Below are 12961 nucleotides of genomic sequence, written 5' to 3'. Positions count from 1 at the left end.
TGAACGGAAAAGATTGGTTATTCATTCCATCTCGAACATCGTACAAATTGATCAATTTTTGAAGAGATTGTATAATTAATTTTTTTTATTGTCAACATTCTTCTTAATAAATTTAACATGACATTCAAAAAAATTTTCTAAATCACCTTAACTTTGATTGAGATTAAACAAAATTATTAAACTATAAACAAATAAGATATTCTCTCAATATTTTAAAATTTTATATATCATACTCGAAACAAAATCATTTCATAACATTAATACGATATTACTTATATCCTATCATATATATGGGCGAACATTAAAACTTCAATTTTGAGCCGAAGTTTTATATACGAAACTCCATTGTATCTGACTTGGATCCCTAAGTATTTATTTTTCTTTTGCGAAAACATAATATCTCTCTAAAATCTCTACACGAATATCGATTTGATTTAAAAAAATTATGAATATTTCTTTAAAATCTTAATAAAAATGGAATTAAAAATTATAATAAGTAACAAGTAATAAATAATTTAAAATATATATTCAAGTATTAAATTCGTGCATGTCATAGATATTCGGGCCGCTTTACCACCGCCAACAAAGATGCCACGCGGTGCATGCGTATCTCTATCTGTATATAAACCCCCCAGATTTCCATTCAGGTGCGCCTCTCCTTAATTCTCTGCCCCCTGTACCCTTTTCTCATCCGATTCTCGTCGCTTCTGAGGATTCCTTTTCTCGCTCGCAAGGTTCGTAATCGTACAGTACTGAAGCTCTTTCGATCGATGATCATGATATCTTTTTTTTGTTTGGTTGATTATTTTATACACGCAATTGTTTGAGTTTTTAGATTAATTGGTGGTTTTGTTGATTGATTATTGGGGTACGGTGTATTTAGGCTTTTATGCCTAAATTGTAGATACGATTTTGGTGGGTTTTTATTGTTTCTCTCTTTTTTAGGGGAATAAGAAATTGAATGGAAGTGTAAAGTGTTTCTGCTCTATTTGATCCTTTCGGTGTACGTCTATTTGAGTGCGTGTATGCGGGTTTTTTGATTAAGCGATACGGTTTTCTTGTGCAAGGGCGAAAGTGGCCGAAGAATTTACGCCTAGAAATTTTGTTCGTGTGGATTTTAAAATTCGTATATTTAGTCAGAAACAAACGTGTTGGCTCGAGAAATATTTGTCCTATTATTTTTGAAAGCCAGAATGATGTTTATTCATCAATTCAGTTTTGACCCTCGGACATGACCCTTGAGTGCAAATCTGTGTCAGCCCTGTTTGTATGTGTGCAATTTTTTTTTGTTTAGGAGCGGGACTTGCGGTCGAAGTAGTGGTTATTCAGAAACTGATATATTTGGGTATTTGGTTTGTTGAATAAGAAATAAATTTAAAATGCTCTTTGTTTGATATAATTTTGATTTGTTTTGGCCTGTTCTGACAGGATGAAAGACATTACCAGATAGTTGGCATCGAGGTTTTGCTTTATATTTGGACTTAACCAGTTTGGTGTATCGTTTATGTTTTTGGAGTTAATTTGTTTTTGATATCACAGAAGAAAGAAATAACAAACTTCTTTATTTGTGCCTGTATTGTGTTGTGGAAGAATATGGCTTTAAGCCAAGAAGCATTACTGGCTGTATTATCGATCTGGCTCTAGAATTTGATCCTTTATTCGTTTAAAGGACTTATTTATTCATATCGCAGATGTACACATCTGCTTTTTTGGGAATTGTCTTCTAAAAATTAGATATCACTTGATATGTGAATCATGACTAAAAGTGGTTGTCGAACTTGTTAGATACTCGCATTGATACTCTGTTACTGTGATTCTGTAACATCTTTCTCAATTCCTATAAACCATGCTCATCTTTTCATGTTTTGGGGTGCCGTTTCTCTAATTCAGGAGAAAATATAGACATGGCTTCTAAAAGGATTCAGAAAGAACTGAAGGACTTGCAGAAGGACCCTCCTACATCCTGCAGTGCTGGTTAGTCAAAAATTGTTTTCCCATGATTTGCCATTCAGTTTTATTTTTCTTAAGTTTACTTCAATGTTTTGTCTGCTTATTCCCATGACATTTCTACATTTATGCTGTTAAAATTTTGAATTTGGCTTTTGTTCGGTATTACAGACTATTGTTCAATTCATATTGGTTAAAACTTTAAATTACGTTGTCAATCCTCTGTGATTCTGAGCATAGCGGCATAGCCTTTGGCACATATCTGTATTGGCTGGTTGGACTGAGTGTAATCGATTTTCAAACTTGACCACGTCACCATTCACATATTAGAATTAAGTTCCATGAATTAATTGACATTATGTCATAACTTCATGCAGGGCCTGTTGGGGAAGATATGTTCCATTGGCAAGCTACCATCATGGGTCCTTCAGACAGCCCATTTGCTGGGGGAGTATTTCTTGTGACTATTCATTTCCCTCCTGATTATCCATTCAAGCCACCGAAGGTAGCCTACCTTTTAATTCAACGTTTGTTCCTTTCGGATATGGCTATGAATGTGATCATCCATAGGCAATAGCACTGCCTTATTGACAATAACTAATTTGTTGCTAACTTGTCCATGATTCTTGGGCTAGAAATAACTGGCATTCGATGCTTTAGTTGTAAGTGATAGAGAGATTGCTGATCATGTGCTAGAATGTATGTGGTGTTTGTCTTAATTATACCTTCCTGAAGTGGGATTGGAAACCACATATCTTTGGTGGATTTGCTTCGTGTTTTCTGAAATTAATGATAATGGTTTCAAATTCATGATTTAAAATACATTCTATTTGTTTGGATGATTTTGATTTAGGAGAACTAACATCTACCATATCTGAATCCAATTTTTAAACTTGTTCCTCAAACAAAATTATTCTGTTCTGATTAAATCCTACATCTAACCACTTATATTTTCCACAAATCAGTAACCCCTAGACATAAGAGGAGAATGGATGTTGTTCTGTCTTGGTTTCTACCTTCTCGCTTGGTTTTGATCAAATACGTTTTTTAAGTCGATAAAAAAATGGTGCCACACCTTAATCATGTACATCCATGGCCAAAAGTAACTCGATTAATACAACTCTTGTATATTTTTGTTTATTACACAAGCTAAGTTATTACTTTTGCCTTCTTGCGCATTGAGTAGGTATCATTTAAAACCAAGGTTTACCATCCAAATATCAACAGCAATGGCAGTATTTGTTTGGATATTCTCAAAGAGCAGTGGAGTCCCGCTTTAACGGTTTCGAAGGTATGTGCTTTAATTCTTATTATACCCATTTATTGTTTGGTCTACATCAGTCTCCATGGCCGTGTACCGTATCACCTTTCATCATCCACTTAAGTAATTGCCTTTAGTACTGTGGGAAGAATTATAAATAAGATATACCATACCATTTTAACAGTAAATTACTCTTGCAATCTTGATTACCTCCAATCTTCAATTTTCTTATGTAACCGAATTTATGATATGAGTGTTGAGCAATGGTAAAAGGAGAACAAATAAACAAAGAATTCGACTATACCATGTAGTTGATTGGTGTTTTTGTGTTGAGTAGGACTTGCATCTGCTACCTTTAATTTCTGTAGGTACTACTCTCTATCTGCTCCTTGTTGACTGATCCAAACCCAGACGATCCTCTTGTGCCGGAGATTGCTCACATGTACAAGACCGATAGAGCCAAGTATGAGACTACTGCTCGATCTTGGACTCAGAAGTATGCTATGGGATAAAAGACTCCCCTCTCAAGTTGAGGTTGGAGCAAGCCGAAACATGTGCTGCTAGTACTAATAAAAAACTTAGAAACGGTGACATTGATAAGGAATGCTGTGTGTGTCACGCCTTAGAATTTTAGGGGAGCATATTATATGTCATACTTGTATACTATGTCTCCTTGGTCTTCATGGTCAGTTGAACTTCGGGTGTTTCTTACAAGATAAGTTCTCATTAATAATTTATGAACTCGTTTTTATTTGTTTAATTTTTGGTTAAAACATTTGGCCACGTGTATATACTTAATGTGGCAGCCATTTAGGTGGTCAAAGGTGAAATCCACTTCTAAATTTGCCTCCGTTCGAGTTATATATATATATTCAAATAATATATTTTAAAAGAGATCATTTTGTGAATAAAATCATCATGATTTTGTACATAAATTAATAATTGGAGTGCCATTTGAAAACACTAAAAACTTGTAACCTCGTCAACTTAATTTATAGATGCAAAAGAAATCCACGAGTCCCTTGTCAATTGGCTACAACTGCACCTGGAGTACCAGTACCACTCGTATATGGCTGCCTGTCTACAAAATACACAATGGAGCACAACTCAACCATCAAAATAAAATTGGAAGACACTCAAATTATATATATATATATATATATATTAACAGCAGGAACAATTAAGTCACACAACATTGAGAATATGGCTTAGCAGTCTTCTAGTAATGTTTGTGCAGTCTCCATATCTGAAATGTTGAGTTAAAAATGACAGAGAATACATACCCAGCTAGATTGTTGCTGCTTCAGAAAAATTTCCATGAAACATTCCCTTCCCTCGACTTGCACTGCACGCCACTCACAGATTGGAGTTTTGGCTAGAGTAGAGCCCGATCGATGAAGGAGCTACCTTTGCGATTCAGAGAACATATCAAGCTTTTGTGACAGATTACAGATTGCGGGACAAGCAAGTAGTAACTAATTTTTTGTCGTCGGGGAAAAAAATAAAATAAAAAGGGAATCCGCTGAGATCGGGACTTGAACCCGACGTGAATCGAACACGCAACCTTCTGATCTGGAGTCAGACGCGCTACCATTGCGCCACGGATCCTCGGTGTTGACTGTATCGAACTAAAATATAGAATAGAAGAATATAAATATCTATGCTAGGGGAAACCTTTCTCATCTCAAATCCCAACGCGCAAAAGATTATCGTATAGATTTACTAAATATATTTGATTTATATATATATATATATATAATAAGACATTTAACCAAAACTTTTTAGGCTATGAACTTCATTTGAACCTTGTATGTATACATACATATACACAGAGAAAAAAACCTGATGACTTATTTGATTTGGTTTGTTTGGGGTTTAGAAAAATACTTTGAGATTATTTTTATTTTATTTCGGGAAAATAATGTGGCATGTGATTCTGTTATGGTGAAATAAAATTGCTGACATTGATTACCGAATCACATAATAAAGTATTTAAGAAAATAATTTATATTTTTTATTAGAATATAATATAATGATAAAAATATTTCAGAGAATGTGATAGAAAGTTTGGCTAAAAGTAATGATTATTATGTTGAAAATATAGAAATAATAAAAGTACTCCATAAATACAAATTGGGCAAAAAATAAATGGGATGAGTGTTTGCTTTTATTTTGTGGGAAAAAACCATCGGAAGAAGATGAAAAATAAACAAGGCCTAATAAAGGTCTATTTTGGGGACTCCTCTTTTTGTACTTGTGCTTTTGTGACAGGCACGTGGAATAAATAGTAACAAAATGTGAAAGGTAAATAAAAGTGAATCCTGATCGATCTTAGTGCAAAAATCTTTAAAATAAAATAAATGAATGCAGCAAAATGAGCTAATTTACAAAGTAAAAATTCTGTTACAGGAAAGAGCCAGGGCTCTCAAGGTTTTACCCACACATCTACTTCTGAGAAAATGTGGAAACTAACATAGGAACATTTAATCAAACACCAAAATTCTAAGCATCGTCAAGCGGGGAAAAGGAAAGGCTATGAACATATTTAAGTAGGAACGTTATCTACAGATATTGGTGAAAACTGGAACATAAAGATTCCTAATATGAGTGCCAATGATATTAGCTGCATGAAGAAACATGTGGTGTACTTACAGACCCTATTCTGTAGCTTCAGTGTTTCATCAGCACTAGCAATGTCATCGCAATACTTTCCCAGTTTCTCAGCTTCTTTGTCAAGCATCGCAGCCTTCTTTTCCATGCCTCCAAGCTTATTGAGTATTTGGGTCTGCTTCGAAGCCATAGTTTTCTGTTCTTCTGGAATAGTTATTTGATCTACAATTTCAAACCTCAAGTTTGGGATCGCTGTCACCGCTCTTGATATAACTAGAAATTCCACTTCAGCTTTGATTTTTTGCATGTAGAGGTCCTCGATTTCTGTTTCCACGTGTCTGTTTTCTGTCTCCAACACCTCAGATTGTGGGGGAAAGGAAAACATATGCACGCCTTCACCTGATTGTGATGGCACAGATATTGTTTCTTGTGGATTCTGATCTTCATTTGCAAACTCTGTGGGTAAGTCCCGTCCTGGATCGGTGACTAAAACATCTTGCCTGATTCTCCGAAACTTTAGCACCTCTATATCAATATGACAAGTCAATGAGGTAGATGATAAATGGAAAAGGAAGACCGATTAATTTCATGACAAGTGAGATATAGCTACATCTTTTGGTCTTCCAACTGCTAAAGTTCAAGCTTCAATATGATTCTAAAAAAAATTTTCATAGATATGAACGCTAAAACATGAAAAGGGAGAGATGGACCTACCATTTTCTAGTGCTTCCTTTACAGATTCGAGGTTAAAGATAGATTCAGCCAGAGGATCCAGATCCGTTGAGGAATCCGGGTTCCCTCCTTTAATCGCCCGAGATGTGTCATCACTGATGTGTTCAGGTGAGTAATCTTTATATACCGCCTCACCATCTTGAAGCCCATTGTTAAGCTTCTGTTGCATGCCCTGAACTCCATTGCCATTATCTCCATCGTAATCAGTGGATCTTTTGCTCTGTATTCCATAACTTGTGGAGTATGTTCCCTGCATAAACACAAAATTGGAGCTTCGCATATCAGTTCCACGCTGGAATGAGAGTTTTCCTTCTCGATGTTGACCTTATCCCCTCCATATTTTTTTGTGGCCACAATCCAACTTTTTCCCCGCTGACCCTGTGGTGTTGATTCTGTAAACTTCTTCCGACTAAAACTCCTTTCTCTGATCTTAACAGGGGGAAATTCCACAACCGCCAATGTCTTGCTCCTTGTATTTGGAGAGCTAGCTTCAGTTGATGAAGACTTGCTACTCCAAATCTCTCCATTCTTCGTATATGTCCCTGAATGACCAAGCAGAGCAAAATCATCCAAACTTCTCGCAGTGGCATTCATGGATGAAACAGAACCCTGACTCGTTAGCTTTCTCTCAGAAAAATGTTGCATCCTCTTACTTGGATTCAGACCTGAATCCAACATATCTTTTGCTACTACGTTTTTTACATGACCGCTACCGTCCCCAACCTTATTAGAACCCCTCTTGATCCTTCTCCATTTCTTTAATCCATTCCCTTTAACAGTCGTTGTTGAGGATGGAGACAAAACGTGTACACTCTCCACTGGAGGCAAATTTAAAGTCCCAGACCCTCCCGTTTTCTTTACCACTATCTCAGAGGTCTGACAATCATTATTTTCCACGACAACAGACCCATTATTCCGACTGCTACATGGGCTAGTAACTTCAATGTTTTCAGCAGCGGAGAAGTTCATAATCCCTGCGTTATCTTCCACGCATTCCAGTATAGAACACTCATTTACCGAATCCATCTAATGTAAAACTCATCTAATTCCCAACCACTTATAGCCCAAATATTATTCAGATCAATATCGAGAACAAACAACAATCATTCCAGCGACGGGAATCATCGAATACAAAGTAAATTCTCCAGAATATAGGAATTCAATTCCGATCAGCTCCCTCGGAATTCATTTCAGTTCAAACACAATCCAATTTCTTTTCTTTTTTAAAAAATAAGGAAAGCAACCGAAAAGTTGCAATAATCTAAAACGAGTGAAAAACATTTAATAGGATGGAAGCTCAATCGACAACCATAATGCATGAATTGATATGACGCGTACCTGAGGGTTGGGCTCCATAAACCAAACGTTGAATTTATTGGGGAAAGAAGTGGAAACCCTAGAGCCGATTTGGAAATTTATGGCTGTAAAATAAAATCTAAAACCGAAATGATTGGAAGAAACAAGATTGAGTGGAGCGTGCGTGCAGGATAATGGAGAGTGGGGACCATGAGAAAACAGCTATTTGATGTGGAACACACATCACTCTTGTCTGCGTTTTATCATTTTAAAAATTATTTGATAAAAATTTGTGTGAAACGATCAGTTATATTTTATGAGACGGATTTTTTATTTAGGTCATCTATAAAAAAATATTACTTTTTATGCCAAGAGTTTTATTTTTTATTGTGAATATCGATAGGGTTGACTCGTCTCACAAATAAAGATTCGTAAGACCGTCTTATGAAAGACCTAATCAAATTATTTTACAAAATTTGAACTCGATTTTGTTTTTTTATTATAAATATGAATAAGATTGAATTACAAATAAAAAATTATAAAATAATCTCACGAAAAAACTTATTTTTTTTAGTGTCGGGTGTCGGATCGAATCATCTTTATATATAATTATATATATACAATTTGTAATTTTTACATTGATTAAAAATATTATCGGAAAATAAAATTATACAAACTAATTTTTTTTATTTTATTATAATTTAATGAATGTTCAGACAACTAAATTAATAATATTATTGATATAGATAGAACGAAATGGGTAGACATTCATCCAACCACCTCAGATATGTCGAAGACAATCCCAGTTCCAGACTCGTTCGCTGAACCTCCGGTATAGTTGCCAAAATGGCTCAATTCCACCTTTGCTTCCTAGAGCAGAGAATCTGGGTAGAATATCAGACTGCGGCTTTTAGATTCAAGCATGCCAATTGTTAGCGTTTTGAATTAAACTGGGCCGTGGGCAATAGCTTTAGCAGCAGGAGTAGGAAACTCGACCAGATGCTTGAAAATCGATTTCTTTTGCTGGCCAGGGAGTCAGCTCTTCAGAGAAGTCAAACTTTGGAGCTCAGCCCAATGACACAACCATACAGAGGAAGTGACGTTAGGTCGGAGCTGATCATAAAACTTATCTGACGAACAACAGACTAAAAATTGAAAGACCACTGTCTCAATTTAAGTTTCTGTAGAGTTCATATATAATTGTATTGAAGCATTTCAAATCATACCTCCAATCTTTCACATATTTCAGCAATTACACCAAAAACAACTCAAAATACAATGTTTTCAAAATAATCTGTGATAAAAAAATTGATTAACATTAACAAATTACGAGCAAAACAAACAACCAATATCCTTCAAAACAAATTTCCGACTCCCCCAGACATAACGATCTGTGATGTTTTCCTCCCATAAAAAACACATTCTTGCACCCAATACAATTACGAATAAGATCAAATCACGCAAAAAATGATCATCCACGCGCTCACACACACACACACACAAAAGAAATAAAATTATACTGCAAAACAAAAATCTATAGAAAATAAAATGATGTGAGTTAATTACACGGGTTGATTGAATTGAATTCCGCCATTACGGGGACTGAAAGCAGTGTATTGGGATGAGACCAACCCGTCAGAAACGGCATCGTTTTCGTCAAGAAAAAGTCCTTCAGGATTCCTCAGGACTCCATGAATGACGAAGATCAACAACCCGACACCAATGCCAATCGAAAGGTTATTCAACGGGCCAATGATCCACAGGGCCGCAATGGAGACCAAAACCAGACCCAGAATAACCGCCAAATCATTGACATGATAGCCCCAGATCAACAATGGGTCTTCGCGAAAGAAGTGGAGAATCAGCCACAGGAAGAAGACGAAGCCGATGACTATCAGCGCGATCGGCGCACCGATCAGGGATGCGGCAGCACATGCGGTGACGATTATGGCGTAATTGACGGAGAAGTAGCTGGAGTTACGGCGTAATCGATGAGTGGCTGCGGAGATCGAGGGTGGGAGGTCGATGACGGCGGTGGTGGCCAGGAACTCCGGCCAAGGGCGGGCTCTGGAGAGGCACGCAGTGAGGTTTTGCGTAGATCGAGAAATCACGGCCCCACCGGAAATCGGTATTGTAGTGTAAGAAGCGGGAGCGGCGGAGGCCGACGTGGCGGGCATCTCGGGAATAAGGGCAAGTTTGACCCAGCAGGTATCTTGGTCAAACCTCAGCAAAGATGCCCAACGTTCCAATTTCTTGTCCCTCTCGACACCTCCACCCCAGTCTAAAGTCAAATTGCAAAGAGGGCTAGGAGGCATCTATTGTTCACTATTGGGCCAAATGTTTGAGCCCAAACTTCTCGAAAACTCTGGCCCGATGGTGAATACGGTAGGTTATGTTATTCTTGTCACATTATTTTAAGAGAGTATTTAGGAATATAAATTTATCAATATAGACGAGGTTTATCAAATTTTCATTGTACATTACATATATTGATAAATGTTCATCGTTAGATACATTTTCGGGTTAGTGTGCTAAGGATAGCATGAAATCTTCTTTTTATTGCATGGGTAAATTACCTTTAAACCATTAAACAAAAACTTGGGTTTAAAGTCAGTTTTTGTCATGAATAAAAAGATTTATAAACTCCCTTGTGCACATAAAAAAACTGTACTCCCTAATCCCACATGTATTTTCATGTATAAAAATTGATACAAAATATTGAAAACAAGATATTAATATTTATTTTTTAGTATCAACTGTTTCGGATCTGGTACAAAAAATAAAATTTTGAATATAAATTGAAACAAATCTATTAATATCAACACTTAATACATGTTTGGGTATAAAACAATTAATAATTTTGGTGCACTTATGTAAAAAAATGTTTAGATACAAAAATATTAAATCAACGTATTTATTTATATATTTACGATATCAGTTGACACAAATTTGGTACAAAATTATGATTTACACTTTCAGTTTTAAAGATGAAACGTAAAACGCATATAGATCAAAAAATTTTATACATCAACACCTGTTTTTATATTATATCTGAAATAGTTGGTACTGAAAACTAGTATATTTATAAATATTCAATGATTTGTTCATGTTTTTCACCTTGGAGAGGACATGTGAGTCTAGAAAGTCCAGAAATTTTTTTTATGGATCAAAAAGTGCGTAACATTTTTTTTTTTACAATGAGTGACTTATGTTTAGGGATTTAAAAACATTTTACCCTTTAATACATTGTGATAAATTTGTTTTTATTAAATAATAAATTGTAATGATGGTGTCCATGGAAGTTTTCTGAGTTATTGGAGAGAGTGAGCACAAGACCAAATGAGCACATGTTCTATTCTCTCTACCAATAATTTTTTCATCGACTCTGTCGCACATGACCTTCCTAATATGATTTATGGAGTTGACATTATCAAAAAAAATGTAATGATAGTATTAAGTCTTAAAATAAAGACTCTGGATAAAATTAGTCTTTTTATCATTATCAGTTTATACGATATATCTCTCGTATATTTCTAGAAATATTATCCATAAATTGTTTTAATTTCATAAAACTATTAATATTAATAAACGAAATTTTGATTTTAAAAATTCGAAATTGTTGTATATGATCAGTTATATACATGTGTAGTAGTATATAGTATCGAGCTATATTAAATATGATTTGACCAAAATGCCCTTAATAAGATTTATATATTGTTGAAATTAAAGCATAAGAACTATATTATCATATAAAAATTGTATACTTAATTTTATAATAAATTACATTGTTTGTTAAGAATTTATACTTACACTCAAAATATGTTTTTCCTTATTTTTAGCTTTATTATATTTAAATCATCAACTTCAATTCCTATCATTTTAAGGATATTTTTACATTTTGCCATTATTTATATATTTTTGGGATTAATTTTCAAAATAAAAACCTAAAAGAAAAAGATAAGAAGTTGAATTCACCACAAAAGATGACGGAAGTGGCTTACAAATAAAGAAATGTACAACTAATTAAATTATTTAAAATTTTAATTCAAAATTTAATTTAATTTATGGGTTCCACCCAATTCCCAACTTTTATGGGTATTGAAACGTACTTATCCTTCCAATAGCAGGTTTAATTTCTTTTGGATAAATAAATTTAAAGTGAGAGATTTTAAATTCATCGATTTATGCGATAAAATTAACTTGATAAGATATTTCAAATCTCAATTAATTATTTTTTGCGTCACTGAGATATAACGTCTATACGGAATACTTTCTCTTTAAATCCAAATCATTTCTCTCAACTTAAAAATATCTTTCCTAAAGACCACATTCATTTATGAAATAAATAGATAAAAATTTGATTCAGACATATGCTGTGGTATATTATTTAATTTTAAAAACATTAAATTTACATCTTAAGATTCAGAGGAAGTCTTTTTTGTGAGACGGTGTCACGAATCTTTATATGTGAGACGGGTCAACCCTACCGATATTCACAATAAAAAAAACTTTTATGATAAAAAGTAATATTTTTTCATGAATGACCCAATTAAGAGATCCGTCTCACAAAATATGATCTGTGAGACCGTCTTACACAAATTTTTATCTAAGATTTAGTATGATAATTTAATTTTAAAAAACATTAACTTTTTTACACTTCCTCGTCGATATTTGTGTTTGGTCCAACAAATAGCAAGTCATGCACGGAACTAAAAGTCAAAATTCTGCGAGCCAAGCGCAAGTATGTATAACTAATTTGATTTAATATCTCTAATAATTAATGCTGCCAACCATAATAATATTATAATTATAATGAATTAAATTAATTGCATGTAATCACGTATGGATTATTGTAATTAAAGAAAACATACAAATGAGAGTGCAAATAGTCAAGTTAAGGACCAATCTAAAAAGGTTAAATCAACGTCACATTCAAAACAAGTTGCACCGTTTACACATTTTTTTCGCAAAATCCGACGATCAACCTCTCAATTACGGCTGAAGTACTACCGTCAACGTATATTTATCTGATAGATCTGTTTGATTCAATGATGATCATCGAATCGTGAGCGATAGAAATATTACCCTATCGTATAGGGATGTAATCGAGTCGAG

At 34.4% G+C, this 12961-nt stretch overlaps 2 protein-coding genes, 1 non-coding gene and 1 pseudogene across 5 annotated transcripts; 1 reads left to right on the top strand and 3 right to left on the bottom strand.

Annotated features, from left to right (window-relative positions):
• Positions 1–555: 555 nt before the first annotated feature.
• Positions 556–3960, top strand: LOC140964228 (ubiquitin-conjugating enzyme E2 5B-like). Of its 3 annotated transcripts, none has more exons than XM_073423818.1 (5): positions 556–734; positions 1891–1974; positions 2325–2452; positions 3134–3238; positions 3577–3960. In XM_073423818.1, the coding sequence occupies exons 2-5, from the start codon at positions 1905–1907 to the stop codon at positions 3718–3720; spliced, it is 447 nt and encodes a 148-aa protein (XP_073279919.1). In that variant the 5' UTR covers positions 556–734; positions 1891–1904; the 3' UTR covers positions 3721–3960. The 3 variants fall into 3 exon arrangements, with proteins under 3 accessions (XP_073279919.1, XP_073279921.1, XP_073279920.1); XM_073423820.1 differs by having other exon boundaries at positions 580–734; positions 1903–1974; XM_073423819.1 differs by having other exon boundaries at positions 589–735; positions 1871–1974.
• A 784-nt stretch (positions 3961–4744) lies between these two features.
• Positions 4745–4816, bottom strand: TRNAW-CCA (transfer RNA tryptophan (anticodon CCA)). Its single transcript has one exon. It is a non-coding gene; the product is annotated as a tRNA-Trp (tRNA).
• Positions 4817–5573: 757 nt separating this feature from the next.
• Positions 5574–7882, bottom strand: LOC140964549 (WPP domain-interacting protein 1-like; annotated as a pseudogene).
• Positions 7883–8645: 763 nt separating this feature from the next.
• Positions 8646–10213, bottom strand: LOC140964785 (PRA1 family protein G2-like). Its single transcript, XM_073424720.1, has one exon. It carries the CDS (start codon positions 10159–10161, stop codon positions 9409–9411), a length of 753 nt encoding a protein of 250 aa, XP_073280821.1. The 5' UTR covers positions 10162–10213; the 3' UTR covers positions 8646–9408.
• Positions 10214–12961: the final 2748 nt, after the last annotated feature.

The sequence above is a fragment of the Primulina huaijiensis genome, chromosome 18 (genome assembly GCF_012295235.1).
Source record: "Primulina huaijiensis isolate GDHJ02 chromosome 18, ASM1229523v2, whole genome shotgun sequence".
In the NCBI taxonomy this organism is placed as follows: Eukaryota; Viridiplantae; Streptophyta; class Magnoliopsida; order Lamiales; family Gesneriaceae; genus Primulina; species Primulina huaijiensis.
The sequence above is the reverse complement of the archived record's forward strand: the minus strand, read 5'-3'. Positions and strand labels throughout refer to the sequence as shown.